Genomic DNA, 27,764 nt, shown 5'->3' with positions numbered 1-27,764 from the left:
AGATTATAGAAGTAAATAAAAAAATTGTATGCTCTTATCTGAGCTAGGAAAGAAAAAAAAAAGGCAAAAGCAATTGATGTGGTAACAAGTCCATATTGGATTATCTTAATAAAGCAAGAGGTGGAGAGAGTTTGGCCATTAAGTGCAGAAAACAGGGTGCAATTATATTCAGAAGTGTTTTGCATTGGGAAGGTGTATAAATGTATTACAAAACAGCATCTAGAAGTATTGGCACAGTGTTTTATGTCCCCACAATGATATGGCATTAATAAATAAAAACAAAACATGCCAATAATACCAATGATTTTATTTTTTTTAGAGTTTAGATTATATTACTTAACTCAAACGCATTTAGATTACATCATGTTTTCATCACTAATCAAATTAAAATAGATAGTGCTGCATATTCATTGCCATTAAAGTGAAAGTAAATCCTAACGTTTTACAAATGCTAGGATTTACTATTGAAACAAATAAAGGGCACTTTCATTCATGAAGTATAAGATACTTCATGTCGAAAGCTCCTTTATTTGATTAAATCAAATTGCTGCTCTTAGCTCCTACAGCAGCCCACGGCTAAAAAAAAAATTGGCTAAGAGGTGACTTTTCACCTCTTAGCCAATAGCCGTGCGGTAAATCCGGCTTGGTGCCCATGGGAGCCGGATTTACCACACGGCTATTGGCTAAGAGGTGAAAACGTCAAAAAATTTTTTAGCTATGCGCTGCTGTAGGAGCTAAGAGCGGCGATTGGTTGAATCAAATAAAAGGAGCTTTCTATATGAAGTATCTTATACTTCATGAATGAAAGTGCCCTTTATTTGTTTCAATAGTAAATCCTAGCGTTTGTAAACTGCTAGGATTTACTTTCACTTTAATTTAAACTGTTCACATAGTACAACTATTGTAATGTGTCCTGAAAATATAATTTTTTGTACCTTCACTTTTGAAACTATTTTATAAATTATAACAATATTAATGAACATCAAAAGAAACACAATGTAGGTCCTAGTAATCTAAAAACACAAAACGTAAAATATACATCTAAAATTTTAAGAAAAATATTCAAATAATATTGATTTGAATGTTTTTTTCTATTTAGAGAGATGTATTGAGCAATAATTTGCTATTAGGCATCTTCTATCTACTTTAAAGTGATAGTACATATTTACCATTGCAACAAATAAAGGGGACTTTCAGTCATGAAGTATAAAATACTTCATGCTGAAAGTTCCTTTATTTGTCTGAAGCGTTAGCCGTGCCGAGTGCCTCAGGCAGCCCACAAAAGAACGCTATTTTTCAATGAGGTAATGTTTACACCTCTTAGCCAATAGCGGTGCAGGGCAGCTAGCATAATGCCAGATAGCTAGCACACTATTGGCTAAAATAGTGTTCTGCCATGGGCAGCCTGGGGTGCTCAGTGCGGTGAACACTGCAGGCAAATAAAGGAACTTTCAGAATGAAGTATTTTATACTTCATGACTAAAAGTCCCCATTAATTGTTGCACTGGCAAATCCTAGCGTTTCACAAACGCTAGGGTTTACTATCACTTTAATGAGCAGTTATATATTTTTGTTCTTTAAAGGGACACTGTACTGTAAAATAGTTTTCCCGTTAATGTGTTTCCAATGACTTGTCATACCAGCAGCAGAGTATAAAATGTATGTGAAAATGTCCCTTTATGTTTTTTTGTATATGAAATAGCTGGTTTTATTATGCATGAAAATTCATGAACTTGCATGAAAATTCAATCTCAAGGTATCACTTTCAATATATATATATATATATATATATATATATATATATAATATATATATATATATATATACATACATATATATATATATATACATACACACACACACATACATATATACATACACATAATATAAATGTATATATATACACACACACACACACATAGAAATAATATAAGGAAGCAGGTGTGTGTATGTATGTATGTATGTTAGCATATCAAAGCCCAATACATAGAGACCAAATTAAATTTAGCATGTTATTGCTTATCTCTCCTACCTTCCACTGGAGTATAATTTATTCTACTGGCTAATTTTACATAGATTTTATATAGCCAATGTTTAACTATCGAAATTTTCAGTATAGGTGGTGATACCACTAACAAAAAAAAAAAAGCTATTTAAAATGTCAAAATGAAGGTTAAGGAGCTATTTGTAAACAATTTATACCCTTCAGCAGGTAAATGGATTAACTAGGAATACATTTAAAAGAGAAACATTTAGAGTACACTGTCCCTTTAAGTTATATCACAAACTAAATTGAAGTCCTATCAAAATATATATATATACAAAAAAAAAAACACAAAACACATGAAAGATCACCTGATCTAAGTGATACAAAATGCAATTCAAAACAATTCTTTATGTCAACATTACTGCATACAGTCACTGGGAAAATAGAGATATTTTTATTAAATATGTTTACCATCCTTGAGCTGGGATATTATAAAGACCACGGGTAGGTAAAGGCTTCAGTTTTTTATGTGCATGCAAATGTCTGAAGTAAATTAACAGTCTTGTATATTAATGCATGGCTACCTTACGGTGATGCAATATGGTGAGACCCAGGGAGCTTACAAACATCACTCATACTATAGTCACAATGATGTCATTATACCAGAAAAAAAAGCAATAACTTTCAGAATGGTACAAAATCTGCTGTCTGGACGCAAGAAGCTTTTGATTTGTTTAGGGCCGAGCCCAAAGCTGACAAAGCAATTAGTGAAAACTTCAAAAGACTTTTTTTTTTTTTTAAATGCCATTGTGCTTTGGGGGAAAACATTCAATATATTCTTTTTATACTTCAATGATTGACTAAAAGGCAGCTACCAACACGTTATACTTATGAAATATAGAGTAAAAGGATTTATAGATTTTCTTCATACAAGTTTTTTTTTTTGTTTGTTTTAAACTTAAATGCTCTGTGTATGCCAATATGAAGAGGACATCACATTTCAAGTGTATTCTTTGTTGAAAGCTAAGCCTAGGAGGGTATATATGCTAATTTCTAAGCCCTTGAAGTCGTCCCTTATCTCAGTGCATTTTGACAGATTTTCACAGCTATATAGTGCTAGTTCATGTGTGTGTGTGTAGATAACATTGTGCCCACTCTGGTGGAGTCATATACGAGTCAGCACTGCTTGGCTAAAATGCAAGTCTGTCAAAAGAACTGAGATAAGGGGAGCAGTCTGCAGAGGCTTAGATACAAGGTAATCACAGAGGTAAAAATGGTATTCGTATAACTGTGTTGGTTATGTAAAACTGGGGAATGGGTAATAATTATCTATCTTTTTAAACAATAACAATTGTGGAGTAGACTGTCCCTTTAATATAAACAATGTTTGTTAAGCACTTTTAATCCGTGTTCTTTATAGGTCAAGCACCCATTATAGGAATCAAGTAATTGGCAGAAGGTATCAGCTTACCATAGATTGTATCAGGTGGAATATGGACAAAGTGTTATTACTAAGAGTCAGAGAACAATAAATAAACAGGGTATAACAACTTGTGTCTGCCACTTTCATTACGTAAATTTGAGATTATTCCTTACTCTTGCAGTTTGCAGGTACGTTGGCTACCTTGGCTCTTATTGCTTAGGGTTTACTGTCTGAACAAGATTATGAGAACAAGTTCAATACACAGAATAAGCTTCGGGAGGTAATGTTACTCATCCGTAAACAAAGTCGTTACGCATAACCACAGCTACGCTGTCTACACTCAGTACCAACAGAGACATCTTCACACGTGGCCTCAATTGGTAAGAATGTTGCTGCTCACTCAGACAGATCCACTCTTCCAGGTATAATTAGGTCTATCATATGCGTCTTGACAATAAACAGGCTCCTTGTGCAATTTAAACGTCCTGAAGATTTAACTTGCAAATAAACGGAGAGCGGAAGGATCCAATATACAAGTGTCCATCGTGTTCATGAGCTTCACTGATAAAGGGGGCCACTTCTCCATTTGGATCATGAAAACTTCTCTTGTAAGACCCCTTCTCTCCCAGCTCCACAATCAGGCTATACCTGGGAACAAACTTCATCACTGTTTCGTGACTGAACAGCTGAAAAGGAAAGAAGAAAAAAAAACACCTTTAAATTATACAGTCAAATAAGATTGTGAGGTTTTATAAAAGGTAACCTAGAATAATAAGCAAATCATAGTTTCTTTATATAAAACTCTGAGGCCTAGTTTCCATTGATGTGGTAAATTTTGGAAACTGGCGATAAAAACATTTAATTTCATTAAAGCCTATGGAGAATTTTTATGTTGCCACCAGTTTCCAAACGTTACCGCCTCAATGAAAACTCGGCCTAAATCTCTATATAGATATTTATTGCAGAGGCTGAAGAAAAATTATTTCTAGATCAGGAGATATTGAGGAATATTGAGGGGACTTTTTATATGGACAACAGCTTCTGTATACAGAAATGAAACCAGATTTATGCTTTGCCAAAAAAAAATACATTTGTAGCAACAGCATCATAGGAAAAAAGTTAGTTTTGGTGCTAAAATGATTATAAGGAAAACGCAATCACTAAGAATCAAAGACTACTTAACCAACCTGTTAAAAGGGACATAAAATCCCAACATTTCCTTTCATGATGATTCAGATCCAGCATACAATTTCCAATTTACTTTTTTTTTTTTTTTTTAAATAAACTTTATTTTGAAAATTGGAGACAATCCAGTATTGACATGTCACAAAAATGTAATAAAAATATTGACAAGTAATTTGCAGATCACAACTAAGTGACAAGATTTACATATAAAAAGAGTGAAAACACAGGTCACAGTTATTAAAATTTTCAATCACACATTTTCTGTATATACATTTTCAACCATATAGTGCAAAACAACGAGTTAACCTTAAATGTAAATATTTCGTATGATGAAGATAGAGAGACATCCCCTCCACTAATATTTTATCTCTCTTCACAGGAATTCCGAATCAGCCCTAAGATAAATACAACTCCATTCATTCTTAAAGAGGCTGTCAGTAAAAACTCTGGAGAAATGGCTGTCTCTGAAGGGAGATGCTACAGGTTTCGATTTGCCATTTTTTTTTATTTTATTTTTAAAAAGAGAGGGAGTCTATGCCTGGCATCTAATTTCACGTCTTGTTGTTCAATAAACAGTTGTTTTGTAGCTCCCAGTAATGCATTGCTGCTATAGAGCCTATGTATGCTTTTTTTTTAACAAAGATTCCAAAAGAACAAAGAATATTAGGAAGTTGTTTAAAAATGCATGCTCCTATATGAATCATGAAAGTTTAATTTTCACTTTACTGTCCCTTTAAGGAATTGGTAACCTGATACAGAAGACTGTAAATCTGAGGAAGAAGCCAAGTAGTTCTCTCTTGTCCGAAAAATTAGGTCAGAACAAGACCAAATTTTCTTGGGCCACAAAGCACCAGAAAAAAAAAAAAAAAATCACCCTTGATATTCTGAATAATTTATAAGAGTAAAACAATTGATTTAAAGACAAAATAGTCTGAAGCTGTCATGCAATAGTATTTCATCCAGGGCAACTCTCCTTCAGATACCTGCAGTGTGACATTGGTTCCAAAATGGCAGCAAATATGATTACAGGGAGGTGCATGAAAAGTATTTAGTGTTTAATGTCCCTTTAGCAAAATCAGCTGATGAGTTGCAGAAACTACCCCAAGTAGGATTTCTGAGCACCCACAGATGTCTGCATGATGTGTCCCATCTGAATATCACCATTACACTGCTTCAAAAGGCCCTCCAGAGTCTTAAGAGCCCAAAACAATGCTCTGGGTTTAAAAAATGTTTAAAGCAAGTAGACCACTTTCCCTTGCTGACCTAATTCACATATAAACCAAAAAAGACATCTTTGGATATGACAATACAGTTTTGCTGCTGCAAACCTGAGGGAGAGTCACCTCTTGGACGTCTCTAGCTCTGGCCAAAATATCTGAGCCCAGTAAATTAAGAAACATTTATTTAAAGAAAAATATGCCCACGTGAAAACAACCTCTGTGCTTAAGAATGTGAGAGATTTGAAAGCCCATGTTTCCAGACAACTTACTCTTTAAAAAGGATTTACAAGACCCAGACTTGACCTTATAGACCTGGGAACAACACCAGAAAGTAGACTCAAAAGGGCTAAACCATCATAATACCTGTATAAGGATTTGTTAACATCTGAAACATTGTTTGTGGGGTATTTAACTTTTTGAAATGAGGGGCCACTTCAAAATTTGAAACACATTTTATGAATTCTGTTAATCAAAATAATAAAAAAATATATATATCTTTAGAGAAACTCCAAGTAAGCAGTAGTAAAATGAACACCTACATATAAAAAAACCTCAGTATAACATAATAATGGATACCCACAGAGATGAATAACCCAAAGTGAAACATCATATGGGATCCATTAGTGGTCTCTAAAAGACTGTAATGGCATCAATGTTTTCAAGTAGGTAAAATAATCATTATATAAATCAAATAGAGCTTAAAGGGACACTGAACCCAATTTTTTTTCTTTCGTGATTCAGATAGAGCATGAAATTTTAAGCAACTTTCTAATTAACTCATATTAGCAAATTTTCTTCATTCTCTTGGTATCTTTATTTGAAATGCAAGAATGTTTAGATGCCGGACCATTTTTGGTGAGCAACCTGGGTTTTTCTTGCTTATTGGTGGATAAATTCATCCACCAACAAAAAAGTGCTGTCCAGAGACTGAACCAATAAAACAGCTTAGATGCCTTCTTTTTGAAATAAAGATAGCAAGAGATTTGATAATAGGAGTAAATAAGAAAGTTGCTTTAAAATTGCTGCTCTATCTGAATCACGAAAGAAAAAACGTGGGTTCAGTGTCCCTTTAAGCCACTATTTGTTATTTGCTCACCTTGAATATTAATTTTTTAAGCCACGGTTTGTCAGACAAGAAATCTATCATGGAAAAGCCAGGATTCAGTCTCACAGCAGACATTGAAACCCAGTATCCTCCAGTGCTGCTAGGCCGAATGTTATCCGGAAAACCTGGCAAGTTCTCTACAAACATGTCTGCTCCTCCTTTCGTCAGACCAGACACATAATACCTAGAGAGAGAATAAAAAACAAGAAATTGTGTGTTTATTTCTACTACAGAGAAGTTCATTAGGAAACATCCAATACATTTACTTATATCGTAATTAAAGGGACAGTCAACCATAGAATTGTTATTGTTTTAAAAGATAGATAATCCCTTTATTACCCATTCCCCAGTTTTGCATAACCAACACAGTTATATTAATATACTTTGTACCTCTGTGATTACCTTGTATCTAGGAACCTTCTTTCAGCCCCCTGATCACATGACTGTGACTGTTTATTATCTATTGTCTTGCAGTTAGCATTGTGTTGTGCTAAATCTTAAATAACCCCCTTTGCCTGAACACAGTGTTATCTATATAGCCCACGTGTACTTTCTGTCTCTTTGTGTTGAAAAGAGATTTAAAAAGCATGTGATAAGAGGCAGCCCTCAAAGGCTTAGAAATTAGCATATGAGCCTACCTCTGTTTAGTTTAAACTAAGAATACCAAGAGAAAAAAGCAAATTTGATGATAAAAGTAAATTGGAAAGTTGATTAAAATTAAAGTCCTATCTGAATAATGAAAGTTTAATTTATACTTGACTGTCCCTTTAAGCAGGTTTGCCAAAACTTCGCATGAGCAGATTTCACCAAATCTCTAAAAATGATATATAAAATTTTCATTGTACTGCTATTTGCTTAAAGGGACAGTCAACATCAGAATTTGTTGTTTAAAAAGATAATCCCTTTATTACCCATGCCCCAGTTTTGCATAACCAACACGTTATATTAATATACTTTTTAACCTCTGTGATTACCTTGTATCTAAGCATCTTCTGACCGCCCCCTGATCACATGACATTTTATTTATCATCTATTAACTTTCATTTTAGCCAAATAGTGCAGTGTCTGTCACAAGCCACAGACGTGATCACAATGTTATCTATTTGGCTCACATGAACTAGCTCTCCCCTTTTGTGAAATGCAAATAAAAAAAAGCATGTGATAAGAGGCGGCCTTCAAGGGCTTAGAAATTATCATATGAGCCTTCCTAGGTTTAGCTTTCAACTAAGAATACCAAGAGAACAAAGCAAAATTGGTGATAAAAGTAAATTGGAAAGTTGTTTATAATGTCATGCTCTATCTGAATCATGAAAGCTTTTTTTGGACTTGACTGTCCCTTTAATATGCCATTTTTTGGAGAGAAAAAAACTTGCCAGCAGAATACATGAAAACTGTGAGAGAAATTTAGACACACCCAAAGAAATGCTCCTGAACAACTCAATCACTGAGAATGTGAGACCTATTTTACATTGGAAAAAAACAAATTGTTAAACTTTATTATGAAATTAAGATTTTTACTTTGTGTAAGGAAAAGGAAATTTATGCTTACTTGATAAATTTGTTTCTTTTTAGATACGATGAGTCCACAGATTTCATCTTTACTTATGGGATTACGCCTCCTGGTCAGCAGGAGGAGGCAAAGAGCACCACAGCAGAGCTGTATATAGAGCTCCTCCCTTCCCTCCCACTCCAGTCATTCGACCGAAGTTAGGAAGAGAAAGGAAAAGCCAAGGTGCAGAGGTGTCTGAAGTTTAACAAAAATAAAGACCTGTCTTATAAAAACAGGGCGGGCCGTGGACTCATCATATCTAAAAAGAAACAAATTTATCAGGTAAGCATACATTTCCTTTTCTTTTTAAAGATACAATGAGTCCACGGATTTCATCCTTACTTGTGGGATACAATACCAAAGCTATAGTACACAGATGAAACGGAAGGGACAAGACAGGTAACCTAAACGGAAGACACCACTGCTTGAAGAACCCTTCCCAAAAACAGCCTCAGCTGAGGTAAAAGTATCAAATTTGTAAAATTTAGAAAAAAAAAAAAAAAGTGTGAAGAGAAGATCAAGTTGCAGCTTTGCAAATCTGTTCAACAAACGCATCATTTTTGAATGCCTATGAGGAAGCAATGGCCCTAGTGGAATGAGTCGTAATTCCTTCAGGAGGCTGCTGTCCAGCAGTCTCATATGCAAAACGGATGATACTCTTCAGCCAAAAAGAAAGAGATAGCCGTAGCTTTCTGACCCCTACGTTTCCCTGAAAAAATAACAAAACAAAGAATACGATTGTCGAAAATCCTTAGTCGCTTGTAAGTAGAACTTTAAAGCATGAATTACATCTAAATTGTGTAACAGACGTTCCTTCTGAGAAGGATTAGGACACAAGGAAGGAACGACAATCTCCTGAGTAATATTCTTGTTTGAAACAACCTTAGGAAGAAAACCAGGTTTAGTACGTAACACCACCTTATCCGAATGAAAACACATAATTTATGCTTACCTGATAAATTCCTTTCTTCTGTAGTGTGATCAGTCCACGGGTCATCATTACTTCTGGGATATTAACTGCTCCCCTACAGGAAGTGCAAGAGGATTCACCCAGCAGAGTTGCTATATAGCTCCTCCCCTCTACGTCACCTCCAGTCATTCGACCAAGGACCAACGAGAAAGGAGAAGCCAAGGGTGTAGTGGTGACTGGAGTATAATTTAAAAAATATTTACCTGCCTTAAAAAAAACAGGGCGGGCCGTGGACTGATCACACTACAGAAGAAAGGAATTTATCAGGTAAGCATAAATTATGTTTTCTTCTGTTAAGTGTGATCAGTCCACGGGTCATCATTACTTCTGGGATACCAATACCAAAGCAAAAGTACACGGATGACGGGAGGGATAGGCAGGCTCTTTATACAGAAGGAACCACTGCCTGAAGAACCTTTCTCCCAAAAATAGCCTCCGAGGAAGCAAAAGTGTCAAATTTGTAAAATTTGGAAAAAGTATGAAGCGAAGACCAAGTTGCAGCCTTGCAAATCTGTTCAACAGAGGCCCCATTCTTAAAGGCCCAAGTGGAAGCCACAGCTCTAGTGGAATGAGCTGTAATTCTTTCAGGAGGCTGCTGTCCAGCAGTCTCATAAGCTAAACGAATTATGCTACGAAGCCAAAAAGAGAGAGAGGTAGCAGAAGCCTTTTGACCTCTCCTCTGACCAGAGTAAACGACAAACAGGGAAGACGTTTGTCGAAAATCTTTAGTTGCCTGTAAATAAAATTTAAGGGCACGAACTACATCCAGATTGTGCAAAAGACGTTCCTTCCTCGAAGAAGGATTTGGGCACAAGGATGGAACAACAATCTCCTGTTAGTGACTACCTTAGGTAAGAACCCAGGTTTAGTACGCAGAACTACCTTATCCGAGTGAAAAATCAAATAAGGAGAATCACAATGTAAGGCTGATAACTCAGAGACTCTTCGAGCCGAGGAAATAGCCATTAAAAATAGAACTTTATATCAATGGAATGAAGGGGTTCAAACGGAACGCCCTGTAAAACGTTAAGAACAAGGTTTAAACTCCATGGTGGAGCCACAGCTTTAAACACAGGTTTAATCCTGGCCAAAGCCTGACAAAAAGCCTGAACGTCTGGAACTTCTGACAGACGCTTGTGTAACAGAATGGACAGAGCTGAGATCTGTCCCTTTAAGGAACTAGCGGATAACCCCTTTTCTAAACCTTCTTGTAGAAAAGACAATATCCTAGGAATCCTAACCTTACTCCAAGAGTAACCTTTGGATTCGCACCAATATAGGTATTTACGCCATATTTTATGGTAAATCTTTCTGGTAACAGGCTTCCTAGCCTGTATTAAGGTATCAATAACTGACTCAGAAAAACCACGCTTTGATAAGATCAAGCGTTCAATTTCCAAGCAGTCAGCTTCAGAGAAGTTAGATTTTGATGTTTGAAAGGACCCTGAATCAGAAGGTCCTGTTTCAGAGGTAACGACCAAGGTGGACAGAATGACATGTCCACCAGATCTGCATACCAAGTCCTGCGTGGCCATGCAGGCGCTATTAGAATCACTGATGCTTTCTCCTGTTTGATTCTGGCAATCAATCGAGGAAGCATCGGGAAAGGTGGAAACACATAAGCCATCCTGAAGGTCCATGGTGCTGTCAAGGCATCTATCAGGATCGCTCCCGGATCCCTGGATCTGGACCCGTAGCGTGGAAGCTTGGCGTTCTGTCGAGACGCCATGAGATCTATCTCTGGTTTGCCCCAACGTCGAAGTATTTGGGCAAAGACCTCTGGATGAAGTTCCCACTCCCCCGGATGAAAAGTCTGACGACTTAAGAAATCCGCCTCCCAGTTCTCCACTCCCGGGATGTGGATTGCAGACAGGTGGCAAGAGTGAGACTCTGCCCAGCGAATTATCTTCGATACTTCCATCATTGCTAGGGAGCTTCTTGTCCCTCCCTGATGGTTGATATAAGCTACAGTCGTGATGTTGTCCGACTGGAACCTGATGAACCCCTGAGTTGTTAACTGGGGCCAAGCCAGAAGAGCATTGAGGACTGCTCTCAATTCCAGAATGTTTATTGGAAGGAGACTCTCCTCCTGATTCCATAGTCCCTGAGCCTTCAGAGAATTCCAGACAGCGCCCCAACCTAGTAGGCTGGCGTCTGTTGTTACAATTGACCAGTCTGGCCTGCTGAATGGCATTCCCCTGGACAGATGTGGCCGATAAAGCCACCATAGAAGAGAATTTCTGGTCTCTTGATTCAGATTTAGAGTGGGGGACAAATCTGAGTAATCCCCATTCCACTGACTTAGCATGCACAGTTGCAGTGGTCTGAGATGTAGGCGTGCAAAAGGAACTATGTCCATTGCTGCTACCATTAGTCCGATTACCTCCATGCATTGAGCTACTGACGGGTGTTGAATGGAATGAAGGACACGGCATGCATTTTGAAGTTTTGTTAACCTGTCCTCTGTCAGGTAAATCTTCATTTCTACAGAATCTATCAGAGTCCCCAGGAAGGGAACTCTTGTGAGTGGAAAGAGAGAACTTTTCTCTTCGTTCACTTTCCATCCATGCGACCTTAGAAATGCCAGTACTATCTCTGTATGAGACTTGGCAGTTTGAAAGCTTGAAGCTTGTATCAGTATGTCGTCTAAGTACGGAGCTACTGAAATTCCTCGCGGTCTTAGTACCGCCAGAAGAGTGCCCAGAACCTTTGTGAAGATTCTTGGAGCCGTAGCCAGTCCGAATGGAAGAGCTACAAACTGGTAATGCCTGTCTAAAAAGGCAAACCTTAGATACCGGAAATGACTTCTGTGAATCGGTATGTGAAGGTAAGCATCCTTTAAATCCACTGTGGTCATGTACTGACCCTCTTGGATCATGGGCAAAATTGTTCGAATAGTTTCCATCTTGAACGATGGAACTCTTAGGAATTTGTTTAGGATCTTTAAATCCAAGATTGGCCTGAAGGTTCCCTCTTTTTTGGGAACTACAAACAGATTTGAGTAAAACCCTTGTCCTTGTTCCAACCGCGGAACTGGATGGATCACTCCCATTAATAAAAGATCTTGTACGCAGCGTAGAAACGCTTCCTTCTTTGTTAGGTTTGTTGACAACCTTGACAGATGAAATCTCCCTCTTGGGGGAGAGGATTTGAAGTCCAGAAGGTATCCCTGAGATATGATCTCTAACGCCCAGGGATCCTGAACATCTCTTGCCCAAGCCTGGGCGAAGAGGGAAAGTCTGCCCCCCACTAGATCCGGTCCCGGATCGGGGGCCCTCAATTCATGCTGTCTTAGGGGCAGCAGCAGGTTTTCTGGCCTGTTTGCCCCTGTTCCAGGACTGGTTAGGTTTCCAGCCTTGTCTGTAGCGAGCAACAGCTCCTTCCTGTTTTGGTGCAGAGGAAGTTGATGCTGCTCCTGCTTTGAAATTACGAAAGGAACGAAAATTGGACTTTCTAGCCTTGGCTTTGGCCTTGTCCTGAGGCAGGGCATGACCTTTACCTCCTGTAATGTCAGCAATAATCTCTTTCAAGCCGGGCCCGAATAAGGTCTGCCCTTTGAAAGGAATATTAAGCAATTTAGATTTAGACGTAACATCAGCTGACCAGGATTTCAGCCACAGAGCTCTGCGTGCCTGAATGGCGAATCCTGAATTTTTAGCCGCAAGTTTAGTTAAATGTACTACGGCATCTGAAATAAATGAATTAGCTAACTTAAGGAATTTAAGTTTGTGTGTGATGTCATCTAGTGTGGATGATTGAAGTGTCTCTTCCAGAGACTCAAACCAAAATGCTGCTGCAGCCGTGACAGGCGCAATACATGCAAGAGGTTGCAATATAAACCCTTGTTGAACAAACATTTTCTTAAGGTAACCCTCTAATTTTTTATCCATTGGATCTGAAAAAGCACAGCTATCCTCCACTGGGATAGTGGTACGCTTAGCTAAAGTAGAAACTGCTCCCTCCACCTTAGGGACCATTTGCCATAAGTCCCGTGTGGCGGCGTCTATTGGAAACATTTTTCTGAATATAGGAGGGGGTGAGAAAGGCACACCGGGTCTATCCCACTCCTTAGTAACAATGTCAGTAAGTCTCTTAGGTATAGGAAAAACGTCAGTACTCGTCGGTACCGCAAAATATTTATCCAACCTACACATTTTTTCTGGGATTGCAACTGTGTTACAATCATTCAGAGCCGCTAATACCTCCCCTAGTAACACACGGAGGTTCTCAAGCTTAAATTTAAAATTTGAAATGTCTGAGTCCAGTTTATTTGGATCAGAACCGTCACCCACAGAATGAAGCTCTCCGTCTTCACGTTCTGCAAACTGTGACGCAGTATCAGACATGGCCCTTGCATTATCAGCGCACTCTGTTCTCACCCCAGAGTGATCACGTTTACCTCTTAGTTCTGGTAGTTTAGCCAAAACTTCAGTCATAACAGTAGCCATATCTTGTAATGTGATTTGTAATGGCCGCCCAGATGTACTCGGCGCTACAATATCACGCACCTCCTGAGCGGGAGATGCAGGTACTGACACGTGAGGCGAGTTAGTCGGCATAACTCTCCCCTCGTTGTTTGGTGAAATATGTTCAATTTGTACAGATTGACTGTTTTTTAAAGTAGCATCAATACATTTAGTACATAAATTTCTATTGGGCTCCACTTTGGCATTAACACATATAGCACAGAGATATTCCTCTGAATCAGACATGTTTAACACACTAGCAAATAAACAGCAACTTGGAAATACTTTTCAAAGTAATTTACAAATAATATGAAAACGAACTGTGCCTTTAAGAAGCACAGAAAAAAAATTATAACAGTTAAAATAATTAAGTTATAGCATCAATCTTTGTCAGAATATACAGTTTTAGCAAAGGATTGTTCCCCTCAGCAATGATAACTAACCCAGGCAGCAGAAAAAAATACACAAATAAACGTTTTGTTTTTTTTTTATCACAGTCAATACAATCAGCACAGCTCTGCTGTAATGATTACTTCCCTCAAAAAAGGCTTTGGAGATCCCTGAACTCTGTAGAGATGAACCGGATCATGCAGGAAGAAAATGAACCTCTGACTGAGTTTTTTTGATGCATAGTAAAAGCTCCAAAAACGGCCCCTCCCCCACACACATAACAGTGAGAGGGATCAGTGAACTGCTCTAATTTAAATCAAAACTATTGCCAAGTGGAAAAATAGTGCCCAAAACATTTTTTCACCCAGTACCTCAGAGAAAAAAACGTTTTTACATGCCAGCAAAAAAACGTTTTACCTCAATAATTAATTGTCATTTAAAACCTATTGCAAGTCCCTGCAAATTAGGTTAAGTCTATGTATACAGTCTAAAAACCAGGAAGTACCATTCCCCAGAAAACTGAAGTGTAAAATATACATACATGACAGCCTGATATCAGCTACATCTACTGCATTCAAGGCTGAGTTTACATTATAACGGTATGGCAGGATTTTCTCATCAATTCCATGTCAGAAAATAATAAACTGCTACATACCTCTTTGCAGATTAATCTGCCTGCTGTCCCCTGATCTGAAGTTTACCTCTCCTCAGATGGCCGAGAAACAGCAATATGATCTTAACTACTCCGGCTAAAATCATAGAAAAAACTCAGGTAGATTCTTCTTCAAATTCTACCAGAGAAGGAATAACACACTCCAGTGCTATTATAAAATAACAAACTTTTGATTGAAGATATAAAAACTAAATATATCACCATAGTCCTCTCACACATCCTATCTAGTCGTTGGGTGCAAGAGAATGACTGGAGGTGACGTAGAGGGGAGGAGCTATATAGCAACTCTGCTGGGTGAATCCTCTTGCACTTCCTGTAGGGGAGCAGTTAATATCCCAGAAGTAATGATGACCCGTGGACTGATCACACTTAACAGAAGAAATAAGGTAAGGGGAATTATATTGTAATGTCGAAATAAAACTTTCCGAGATAATAACTTAATATCTTATGGAATACATAGGTTCAAACGGAACCCCTTGAAGAACTTTAATAACTAAATTCAAACTCCAAGGAGAAGCAATTAGTCTAAACACAGGTCTGATTCTAGTCAGAGCCTGACAAAAAGATTGCACAACTGGAACATCTGCCAAACGCTTATGTAACAAAATAGATAAAAGCAGAGATCTGTCCCTTTAAGGAAATTGCTGATAACCCTTTCTCCAATTCTTCTTGGAGAAAAGACCAAATCCTGGGAATCCTAACCCTACTCCATGAGTAGCCCTTGGATTCACACAAAGAAAGATATTTACGCCATATCTTATGGTAAATTTTCATAGTAACAGGCTGACGTGCCTGAATTAAAGCATCTAAGACCGAAGCAGAAAAATCTCGCTTGGAAAAATTAAGCGTCCAATCTCCAAGCAGTCAGCTGCAGAGAAACTAGATTCGGGTGAAGGAAGGAACCCTAAATGAGAAGGTCCTTCCTCAATGGAAGTTTCCATGATGGCAGAAATGACATGTCCACCTAGTCGGCATATCAAAACCTGCTAGGTCACGCAGGACCAATGAGGATCACTGACGCCCTCTCCTGTTTGACTCGAACAATAACCCGGGGAAGGAGCGCAACTGGGGAAATACATATGATAGGCTGAAGGACCAAGGAACTGCCCAGGCATCTACCAGCTCGGCCTGGGAGTCCCTAGACCTGGACCCGTATCTCGGAAACTTGGCATCCTAACAAGACGCCATAAGGTCTAACTCCGGCCGACCCCATCTGAGAATCAGGTTTGAAAATATATCCGGGTGGAGTCCCCACTCCCCCGGATGAAAGGTCTGCCTGCTCAGAAAATCTGTCTCCCAGTTTTCTATCCCTGGGAGGTAGATCGTCGATAGATGGCAGGAGTGATTCTCCGCCCACTGAATTATCCTGGCTACTTCGTTCATCGCTAAGGAACTCCTTGTTCCTCCCTGATGACTAATGTAAGCCACTGTCATTATGTTGTCCGACTGGAATCTGATTAATTTGGCCGAGGCCAACTGAGGCCTAGTCTGAAGCGCATTAAATATCGCTCTGACCTCTAGGATGTTGATGGGAAGGAGAGACTCTGCCTTAGTCCATACTCCCTGAGCTCTTAAGAAGTTCCAGACTGTTCCCCATCCTAACAGGCTGGCATCCGTTGTCACATTCTCTCCTGGGGGCCTGTGAAAGCATGTCCCCTGGGATAGATGATCCCTAGACAACCACCGTAGAAAAGATTCCCTCGTCTCCTGAGCTATGGATATTCGAGGAGACAAATCTGTATAATCACCATTCCGCTGCCTGAGCATGCCTCGTCTCCTGAGCAAACGGTATGATGTCCATTGCCGCCACCATCAATCCGATTACTTCCATGCACTGAGCCACTGACGGTCGAGGATTGGGCTGAAGAGCTTGATATGTATTCAGAATCTTTGACTTTCTGACCCCCGTCAGAAAATTCTCATGGATATAGAGTCGATGAGAGTTCCCAGGAAGGGTACCCTTGTCTGTGGAATTAACAAACTCCTTTCTTGATTTACCTTCCACCCGTGAGTTCTCAAGGAGGATAGCACAATGTCGGTATGGGACATTGTTAGTTGATAAGATGACGCCTGGATTAGAATATCGTCTAGATAAGGCGCCACCGCAATGCCCCGCGGTCTTAGAACCGCCAGAAGAGACCCCAGAACCTTAGTGAAAATTCTGGGTGCCGTTGCCAGACCGAAAGGAAGAGCCACAAACTGAAAATGTTTGTCCAGAAAGGCAAAACCTCAGGAACTTGTTCCTATCCACAGAGATCATCACATGAAGATATGTATCCTTTAGATCCACTGTCGTCATAAATTGACCCTCCTAGATCAATGGAAGAATGGTACGAATAGATTCCATCTTGAAAGATGGAACTCTGAGAAACTTGTTTAGACTCTTGAGGTCTAAAATAGGTCTGAAAGTTCCCATCTTGGGGACTACAAACAGATTTGATAAAACCCCTGTCCCTGTAATGGAACGGGACAGATTACTCCCAAGGGAGAAAGGGCTCTCCCCACAATGTAAGAAGTCTCATTTTATCTGGGTTGCAGATAATTGTGAAAGAAGAAATCTTCCTCATGGAGAATTTCCAAAATCCAGTTTGTATCCCTGAGACACTATTTCTATAGCCCAGGGATCCTGAACATCCTGCACACAAGCCTGAATGATAAGGAAGTCTGCCCCCTACAAGATTCGGTCCCGAATTGTGGGCAAAATCCCTCATGCTGACTGTAATCAGCAGCGGGTTTTCTCAAATTATCTACCCATGTTCCAAGAATGGTTGGGTTTAAAGTGAAATGTGTCACACCCATTCCTGGATTGAACCAGGGACTCCTGATTATGCAGCTTGTAGCCTTGTCTCTGCTCCACCAGAGTGCTCTGGCTATCCCAGTGGGCTTGAATTGCGAATAGATTCCCTCTTGCTCAGAAGAGGAGAGGATTCCCTTGCCAGGTCCAAACAAAGTCTTTCCCTTGTAAGGAATTGCCAGGAGCTTAGACTTTGATGATACATCCGCAGACCAAGACTTCAACCAAAAGGCTCTGCGGGCTAGAATAGAAAAAAAAAAAAAAAAAAAACTGAACTCTCGGCAGCCAATTTAAGAATTTGCAGGGCAGCATCTTAATAAAGAATTGGCTAAATTCAGAGCTTTAGTCCGATCCTGGATTTTCTTTAAAGAAGTCTCAGTCCTAAGAGATTCTACAAGAACATCGAACCCATATGCTGCCGTACAAGTGTGTACGCAGCCGGTTGCAATAGCAAACCTTGGAGAACATAGATCTTTTAAAGTAGACCCTCCAACTGCTTGTCCATAGGGTCTCAACTATCCTCAATAGGAATAGTAGATTGCTTGGCCAAAACGGAAATAGCCCCCTCCACCTTAGAGACCGTCCGTCCAGATTCCCTGACAGCGTCAGCTATCAGGAACATCTTCCAGAAAATCGGAAAATCCCAAAGTATCTCCCTCCTTCGGTAATATGGAAGAATCATTGGACATAGTAACTACTGAAAAGCTTCCTCTAGGAATGTTTCCTACCTCGTGGAAACAAAACATATAAAGGCATCATAACTCCGAATGGAGTGTAAAAGGAAGCGCAGGGCACTGTACTGAAAACAGTCTCATTAAGTCTTAAAAAGAAACCTCATTTTGTGCGCCTTTGTTCCATCCCAAATCACAAAGGATGAATGAACAAATAAACAACTGAAATTCTTTGATAAAATTTGCACAGAAAAAAACGTTACTGTCTCTTTAAATCTTGAAAGAAAACTGTCTTTTTTGCGTGCATTTGTTCCATCCTAAGACACAAAGGATGAATTAACAAATAAACAGCTGAATTCTTTTAATAAAAATAACAGATGAAAAAAACGTTACTGTCTCTTTAAATACTAAACAGTAACTTTTTCTTTATACATGCAGGGTTGGAAGGATTAACAAAGCAATCTGCAGCAGCTACTGAAAATTTCAGAAATCATGCTGAAGTGCCCAACCAAAATGTAAATTTAATAGGGCTCATTAAGTACTTCATAGAGTAATGCCTATTAATCCTTATTTCCTTTTGTGAAATATACATTGAGAAAAACGAGATACACAAAAACAGTCAAACTGCACTCTCAGAGTGTGTTATATCAGCAATGAAAAGGTAACAACACTGAGATGCTCTGCCCCCGATACATGAAGGAGAAGAGCGAAATCCCACACAGTTGTCACAGAGCTCCGCCCCTCGTGGGCGTGAAGACGCTCCAACTCCCGGCACTTGTATGACTATGCCCTAGAGATAGATAAAAGCGCCGAAAGCGGCGCGAACTAGCAACTCCGCCCATCGTGGGCGTGTAACAAACAAACAATCTCCCGGTCGCCATTAAACTTTGTATAGATAGGCCACCAGGAGCTAGTTAAACTGTAGCCTCAGATACATATTGGGGACGATCAGGCTACCGCATGTCATGTAGCACTATAGACCAACAAAGAGTGACCCATACACCATTTCCAAAATGATAAATGTGATAGTATCGCCACCTTAACGTTTTCAGCTTGTAAACCCAAAACGGAACCAGCTCCTGGACGTTATAGTCATAAACTGACATTAACGTCAGTGTCTGCATAAAATTAGCTGCCATGTACCTCTCCTACTAGGAGAGTTAACTTGTCCCATCACATTAAGAGCCCTATTTCTCAGTCCTTGCTTATGTGACTGTCCAGTAACGTAGTGCTCACATAACTTCTGGATTTTTAGCCCCTGCTAAGAATGTGCTGTCCGAATGTCCCTCCCTTTACATGTAGGAGTCCTGACCACATAAATAAAATGCTCCACTTCTCTGAGATCCATTAATTGACCCAGAATAAAAAGTCAGCACTTACCTTGAAAGCTGTGCGACAGCATGGCAGTCCAGCAGGTTTTCAGAGATCCTCTCCCTCCCATAGCCCTGTGGACTAAGATTAGCCTGAGTTAAAAGTGCTTAGGCTATATGTATTAGGGCAGCAAATATGTACAGGAGGCGCAGTGAGAATTATGTCCCACCAGTTCCTTTTGCTTTAAAGCCACCAAATGCTCTACTGTAGAGACTGATCAGGTCTAGGCTACACCCTAGAACAAAGTAGCACTCACTGGCACTACTTTAAACATAATAAACTCTTGATTGAAGAATCTAACACCTCACTTTACCTCTTCCTATCACTAACACAGGCAAAGATAATGACTGGAGTGGGAGGGAAGGGAGGAGCTATATATACAACTCTGCTGTGGTGCTCTTTGCCTCCTCCTGCTGACCAGGAGACGTAATCCCACAAGTAAGGATGAAATCCGTAGACTCATCGTATCTTTAAAAAGAAATTATGATTTTATAGTTTACTTTCTTTATGACTTTTGGTGCTTATTTTACAGAGCACTATACTATCATTTTTGTTACACCCCTTATAGAGATACATAGCTCAGAAACATGTGAACACATCTTTTTAGATACTCTCTCCGCGGTCACCCCCAACAGGCCAGGTTTTCATTATAGCTGAACCAGTGCACAGGTGAAGTAATAACTTGATCAGTAACCATGGTTACTAACCTGCTTTCACCCCTAAGCTGATTATTTCACATGTGCACTGGTTCAGCTATAATGAAAACCTGACCTACTCTGGGTCCTTGAGGACAGTGGTTGAGGAACATTACCATGGGTATTAAAGCATGTGTATTTTTACCAAATTTTGTAAATCTGTGCCATTAATACAGTTATTTTTTAATTATCTAAAATCTACAGTCCTCAACATAAAAAAGGTCTGAATGCCTGCCGCCATCCTAATAAAGGGACAATGAACTTCAACAATTTCTTAAACAGGTGTTAATTAATACAAGCCGGCCTCTGATCAGTCAGCTGCCTTAACAAACAAGACCTACATTAATTGCGTGAACACATCAAAATATTTTTTTCCTGCACTAGCTTTGCTACAACAATTAATTCATGTACACTACTAAAACATTACTTAGCAGACACACTGGAGCCTTTAATAGGAGCACAATACATACCTCCTTACACGTGCCATTGTGGTTTCTGCCACAAGCAAAAAGTCTTCTGCAGGAGACAGCTGAATTCCATTGGCGAACCTCAATCCGCCCATCAAAACCTTCACTTCTTTTGTGACTGTATCATATTCAAGCAAGCTAAAGGCAACACGTAATTACAGGATTAATATGATTCAGTATTATCCAATCAATGTCATATGTAAGAATAGATAGGGCTTTATTACTGTCAGGGGTTTATTTTCTACTGAAATTCAAAAGAGAAAAAGCTGCAATGTGTCCTTTAAAAGCTATATAAGTTAACAAAGCACAGCTGAAGGTTTAAAATTAGACACTTATGTACACTGATGATTTGATATACAAGAGAAGCTCAGGTCAGGCTAAACATAAAGAGACTGGACTGTACTGTGAAGTCAGGATCAGACTGATATGCTTCAGGAAAGTTCTTCTTTGTGAAAGTCACATGTTGAGCAAAAAGAGGCTGCTTCTTGGGTGGTAACTAGCCATAGAACAAGCTATTATGCTATTGTTCGTTTCTGGGTTGAGCGCTTCTCTCTTTTTATTTAAACATAAAGAGAGTCTGCTCACAAAACATAATTCACTAATTAGAAAAGAGACTTAGATGAGGATATTTTTTTTTAGCCATCTTTGATTATAATCATATATTGCTAAAAATCGCGTCACTTTTGCCTTTCTCCTTTTCCCTTTTTCTTCCACAGTACTTTGATCAAGTGTACTGACTATGTGACTGAATATAGTTTGTGATGATTTCTAAGTCTGTAAACGCATGTATACATCTGACACTGTGGGGCTTGGTTAGAAGTCTGAAAATCATCACAATGTTATTAAAAAATAAGCAAAACTATACATTGTTACAAAAACACTCCCAGATGGGCTATATAAATGGATAATCTACAAAACATTTTTCCAAAGAAAAAGTGTACAATGTCCCTTTAAATAAAACTATTTAAATTGTTATTATTAAAAGGTAATTATTTTTTTTACCTTCCAATAAAGAAAACTGGGGATAGTTCACCTCCCAATCATTTCAATTATCTATTTATGCATTTTTAATGATATATATAACCACATCAATAATGGTCTGATATAACCGGAATAATAATTTGAAAAGTTTCTATTCTGAAAATGAAAACCATTATTTAATATGATTTAAAATCAGTCTTACTGACTAGTAATTTAAGCCGTGATTTAAATCAATTTGATTCATATCAAATCTACCCCGCTTGTATTATTAAAATACTTGCCGTCCATCATCTGTGCCCTCCATAGCTAAATATGGATAATCCCGCCTCTGCCATTTACTGCTGGAATCAGTGAAGTATATCTTTCTCCCATCACTGGTAACAACAAGATCATTTACAAAAGACATTTTCTTTCCCTGGACTGGAATATGAGAAGACACCAGCAATTCCACTGACCCTAAAAAAAAAAAAAACAACAACAATGAACAATCGGTATAACTTTATGCTATTATACTTATCATATAATAATATCATGTTTACATATAAAATATACCTGTAACAGGGTTAACTTCAAATATTCCTTGGTAAGCATCTGCAATAAAAAGTGTACCATTTGGGCCAACGCGAATTCCTAAAGGCCGTCCGCACGTAGGTTCATTCTCCCTGGTTCCTAAGGAAAACAAAACATACACGCTCATCTAGCAAGACAGCAAAAATAGCTACTAAAAAGTATAATCTCTCTAACAATAGGTGGGTTAAAACGAAAGTAGTTACAAATTTAGCCCAAGGAATTACAAAACAAACTCATTTTTGGGGGATTATGAAGATTTCTGATACAATTTCAGCAGATTTCCTTATCTGTCACAACTTGCCAATTTCCACTTCTTAATTTTTGACATGAACAAACACCTCGGGCTTCCTACATATAGATAATATGCAAGATTATCTGGCAATTCAAACAAATGTATTGTTTGGATGTATTTAGCACAATGGAAACCTGCCTCAGAGAGAGAAAAAAAAACATGTCCAATCGTCTGTTACACAAACATTATCTATAAATCACAGCTTGATCTGATATTTTACAAAAATAACCTCAGGCACGGTCTTGTCCAGGCATGTCTGATAATACAGTCTTGGGCTAACTGTTCATGTGCTTCAACAAACTTTTATTTTATGCACTGCTTTTTTGATAGATTTGTGCCAAGTAAAATCTATTACAAAAAAAAGTAATTAGAATATTTATTTTCAGTAATAACATGCTTACCACATGGAGGAGTTCCTAGCCTGGCGATTGTGTGAATATTATCATCTTCAATTTTCAAAATCTGGCCATCAGCTGTGCCCGTGTATAGGACGTCTACAATAGAATCAGCAGCATTACATGTGCAGAATAATAAACTAACATTTTCTGTAATGCAACTGTAGGGCTAACACATTACAAATTAGAGTGTGAGAGTGAGTGATAGAGATTACATACTCACTGATAGACACAGGAGTAAATCAACAGACAATGATTTTGCTGGACCTTTATTCAATAGTGAATATTTGAAGCCTTTCCTTTCTTTAATGTGATGGTTTTAACCATATAGACTTAACAAAATCTTACTGTCATATGCATTCATTTGTAAACTCATTAAAAGAGTTTTATGGTATTTCTGACAAATGCAAAAAATAGTGAAACTGACAATTTTAGACCACTGGTTTTCAAACCTGTCCACAGGCCTCCTTTACAGGCCAGATTATGAGGATATCTGAACCAGATAACAGGTGAAACAATCAGTTAGTAAACATGGTTATTTTACCTGCTCTCACCTAAGGTAATCCTTAAAACCCGGCCTGTTGGGGAGACCTAAGGACGGGTTTAAAAAACAGTTGCAGAAAATGAGCGAACATGTCTACTATACAGTACTACAAGCAAATCTTTACACCATCACTGTACCCATATCCTGTCCCTTGAGAGCAACGCTCAGTGTACAGATGAGCACTTTGGATCAAGTGATACTTTTATTTATTTTTTTAAAAGCAAATGAAAGTAAAGCTGTCTGATACAGCATATGACTGGATATCTACAGTTAAGAGTATATTTTTCATACACTAAATATTTTGTATTTTTTATCCATGTACGTTTACGAAATCTAAAGATGTCACATTGAGTACAAAACTATTATCTGCATATAATCTGAATGTGTAGCTATGATTTATGTCTTTCACAGAGTAGGGTTGTCATATAATTTTACAGAATACTTGCATATTACGGTGTCTTTAACCCTAACAAAAAGGGTTATACACAGATTAAGTCAGTTCTGGAGCAGCAATGCACTATCTAGCAGCTACATACATGTCCCTTGTGATTAGCTTAGCAATCAGTGTCCAGCTCAGGATCTGCAGTGCATTTCTACTGCGTAACTGACTAACTTTGTGTTTAACCCCTTTGTTCAAGTAATAGTGCAATAAGAAAATATAACCCATTACAGAAACTTTGTGTTGTAATTGTATATCAAGCCCACATTTTTTTCTTTCATGATTCAGATAGAGCGTGCAATTTTAAGCAACTTTCTAATTTACTCCTATTATCAATTTTCTTCATACTCTTTGCATCTTTATTTGAAAAGCAGGAAAGCTTAGAAACCGGACCAATTTTGGTTTAGCACCTGGGTAGAGCTTGATGATTTAAATTTCTATGCTAAAGTGCCCGGTTTTTAAAAATTCGATTTAAAAACAGGGGCACTTTAATTCATCAAAATTTAAATTTCACTCCTGTTGTGAAAAAAATACTTACCTTTTAAACTTGACAGCCGCTCCAGCTTCCTCCGCCCGTAGCAAAGCCTCTTCCTGGGTCTAAAATGAGGAATCCGGCTTCCTCCAATCACTGCGTTGAATCAGACACTGACTCCCCAGGGGGGGGGGGGGGGTTGATCCGTGATTGGAGGATGACCTATCCATCATTTCCGACGTCAGAAATAGCTTGCGATGACCAGAGAGCTGCTGTCAAGTTTAAAAAGGCAAGTATTTTTTCACAACAGGAGTGAAATGTAAATTTTGATGAATTAAAGTGCCCCTGTTTTTAATCAAATTTTTAAAAACCGGGCACTTTAGCATCAAAATTGACATTCAGTTTAAGGCTAACAGTAGACACTAATCAGCAAGCGCTACCCAGGGTACTGAACCAAAAATGAGCTGGCTCCTAAGCTTTCATTCCTGCTTTTTCAAATAAAGATACCAAGAAAATTTAATAGGAGTAAACTAGAAAGTTTCTTAAAATTGCATGCTGTATCCGAATCATAAAAGAAAAAAAAACATAATTTATGTAAGAACTTACCTGATAAATTCATTTCTTTCATATTGGCAAGAGTCCATGAGCTAGTAACGTATGGGATATACAATCCTACCAGGAGGGGCAAAGTATCCCAAACCTCAAAATGCCTATAAATACACCCCTCGCCACACCCACAATTCAGTATAACAAATAGGCAAGTAGTGGGGTGATAAAGAAAGGAGTCAAAAGCATCAAAAAAAGGAATTTGGAAATAATTGTGCTTTATACAAAAAATCATAACCACCATAAAAAGGGTGGGTCTCATGGACTCTTGCCAATATGAAAGAAATGAATTTATCAGGTAAGTTCTTACATAAATTATGTTTTCTTTCATGTAATTAGCAAGAGTCCATGAGCTAGTGACGTATGGGATAGTAATACACAAGATGTAGAACTCCAAGGAAGAGTCACTAGAGAGGGAGGGATAAAAATAATAACAGCCATTTTCCGCTGAAAAAATTAATCCACAACCCAAAATAAGTTTATTCTCATAAATGAAAAGAAAAAAAACTTAAACATAAGCAAAGGAATCAAACTGAAACAGCTGCCTGAAGAACTTTTCTACCAAGAACTGCTTCCGAGGAAGCAAATACAACAAAACGGTAGAATATAGTACATGTATGCAAAGACCACCAAGCTGCTGCTTTGCAAATCTGATCAACTGCAGCTTCATTCTTAAAAGCCCACGAAGTGGAGACTGATCTAGTAGAATGAGCTGTAATTCTCTGAGGCGGGGCCTGACCTGACTTCAAATAAGCCTGATGAATCAAAAGCTTTAACCAAGATGCCAAGGAAATGCCAAGGAGATGCCAAGGTTTCCTAGAACCAGAAAAGACAACAAATAGACTAGAAGTCTTCCTGAATTATTTAGTAGCTTCAACAGAATATTTCAAAGCTCATACAACATCCAAAGAATCTAAGGATCTCTCCAAAGAATTCTTAGGATTAGGACACAAAGGAGGAACAACAATTTCTCTATTAATGTTGTTAGAATTCACAAACTTAGGTAGAAATTTAAATGAAGTCCGCAAAACTTCCTTATCCTGATGTAAAATCAGAAAAGGAGATTCACAAGAAAGAGCAGGTAATTCGGAAACTCTTCTAGCAGAAGAGATTGCCAAAAGGAACATTTTCCAAGAAAGTAGTTTAATATCCAAAGAATGCATAGGCTCAAAAGCGCATGTAAAGCCTTCCAAACCAAATTAAGACTCCAAGGAGGAGAGATTGATTTAATGACAGGCTTGATACGGACCTGTACAAAACAGTGAATATCAGGAAACTTAGCAATCTTTCTGTGAAATAAAACAGAAAGAGCAGAGATTTGTCCCTTCAAGGAACTTGCAGACAAACCTTTATCCAAACCATCCTGAAGAAAGTGTAAAATTCTAGGAATTCTAAAAGAATGCCAGGAGAATTATGAGAACACCATGAAATATAAGTCTTCCAAACTTGATAATAAATCTTCCTAGAAACAGATTTACTAGCCTTTAAAATAGTATTAATCACTGAGTTAGAGAAACCTCTATGACTAAGCACTAGACGTTCAATTTCCATACCTTCAAATGTAATGATTTTGAGATCCTGATGGAAAAACGTACCTTGAGACAGAAGGTCTGGTCTTAATGGAAGTGGCCAAGGTTGGAAACTAGACATCCGAACAAGATCTGCATACCAAAACCTGTGAGGCCATGCTGGAGCTACCAGCAACACAAACTATTGTTCCATGATGATCTTAGAGATCACTCTTGGAAGAAGAACTAGAGGCGGGAAGATATAAGCAGGTTGGTAACACCAAGGAACTGCTAATGCATCCACCGCCTCCACCTGAGGATCCCTGGTCCTGGACAGGTACCTGGGAAGTTTCTTGTTTAGATGGGAAGCCATCAGATCTATTTCTGGAAGACCCCACATCTGAACAATCTGAAAAAACACATCTGGATGGAGCGACCACTCCTCCGGATGTAAAGTCTGACGACTGAGATAATCCGCTTCCCAATTGTCTTCACCTGGGATATGAACCGCAGAAATTAGACAGGAGATTGATTCCGCCCAAGAAAGTATCCGAGATACTTCTTTCATAGCTTGGGGACTGTGAGTCCCACCCTGATGATTGACATATGCCACAGTTATGATATTGTCTGTCTGAAAACAAATGAACGGTTCTCTCTTCAACAGAGGCAAAACCTGAAGAGCCCTGAAAATAGCACAAAGTTCTAAAATATTGATTGGTAACCTCGCCTCTTGAGGTTTCCAAACCCCTTGTGCTGTCAGAGATCCTCATACAGCTCCCCAACCTGAAAGACTTGGGGAGCTGTTGTGATCACAGTCCAGGTTGGAGGAACAAAAGAGGCCCTTTGAACTATACAATGGTGATCTAACCACCAAGTCAGAGAGAGTCAAACATTGGGATTTAAGGCTATTAATTGTGATATCTTTGTATAATCCCTGCATCATTGATTCAGCATACAAAGCTGGAGAGGTCTCATATGAAAACGAGCAAAG

The 27,764-nt window shown here is 38.6% G+C and overlaps 1 protein-coding gene across 1 annotated transcript in view; it reads right to left on the bottom strand.

Moving 5' to 3' along the window:
• Positions 1–286: 286 nt before the first annotated feature.
• Positions 287–27,764, bottom strand: part of APMAP (adipocyte plasma membrane associated protein) — a 40,884-nt gene continuing 13,406 nt past the window's right edge. Inside the window, exons 4-9 of the mRNA XM_053711977.1 lie at positions 23,211–23,303; positions 22,500–22,616; positions 22,229–22,403; positions 20,970–21,104; positions 6,912–7,104; positions 287–4,096 (exon numbers count right to left, since the gene is read on the bottom strand). Of these exons, the coding sequence (XP_053567952.1) occupies positions 3,887–4,096; positions 6,912–7,104; positions 20,970–21,104; positions 22,229–22,403; positions 22,500–22,616; positions 23,211–23,303 (923 nt within the window). The 3' untranslated portion in view covers positions 287–3,886. The remainder of the gene's footprint in view (positions 4,097–6,911; positions 7,105–20,969; positions 21,105–22,228; positions 22,404–22,499; positions 22,617–23,210; positions 23,304–27,764) is intronic.

This window comes from Bombina bombina, chromosome 4 (genome assembly GCF_027579735.1).
Source record: "Bombina bombina isolate aBomBom1 chromosome 4, aBomBom1.pri, whole genome shotgun sequence".
Classification (NCBI taxonomy): Eukaryota; Metazoa; Chordata; class Amphibia; order Anura; family Bombinatoridae; genus Bombina; species Bombina bombina.
The sequence above is the reverse complement of the archived record's forward strand: the minus strand, read 5'-3'. Positions and strand labels throughout refer to the sequence as shown.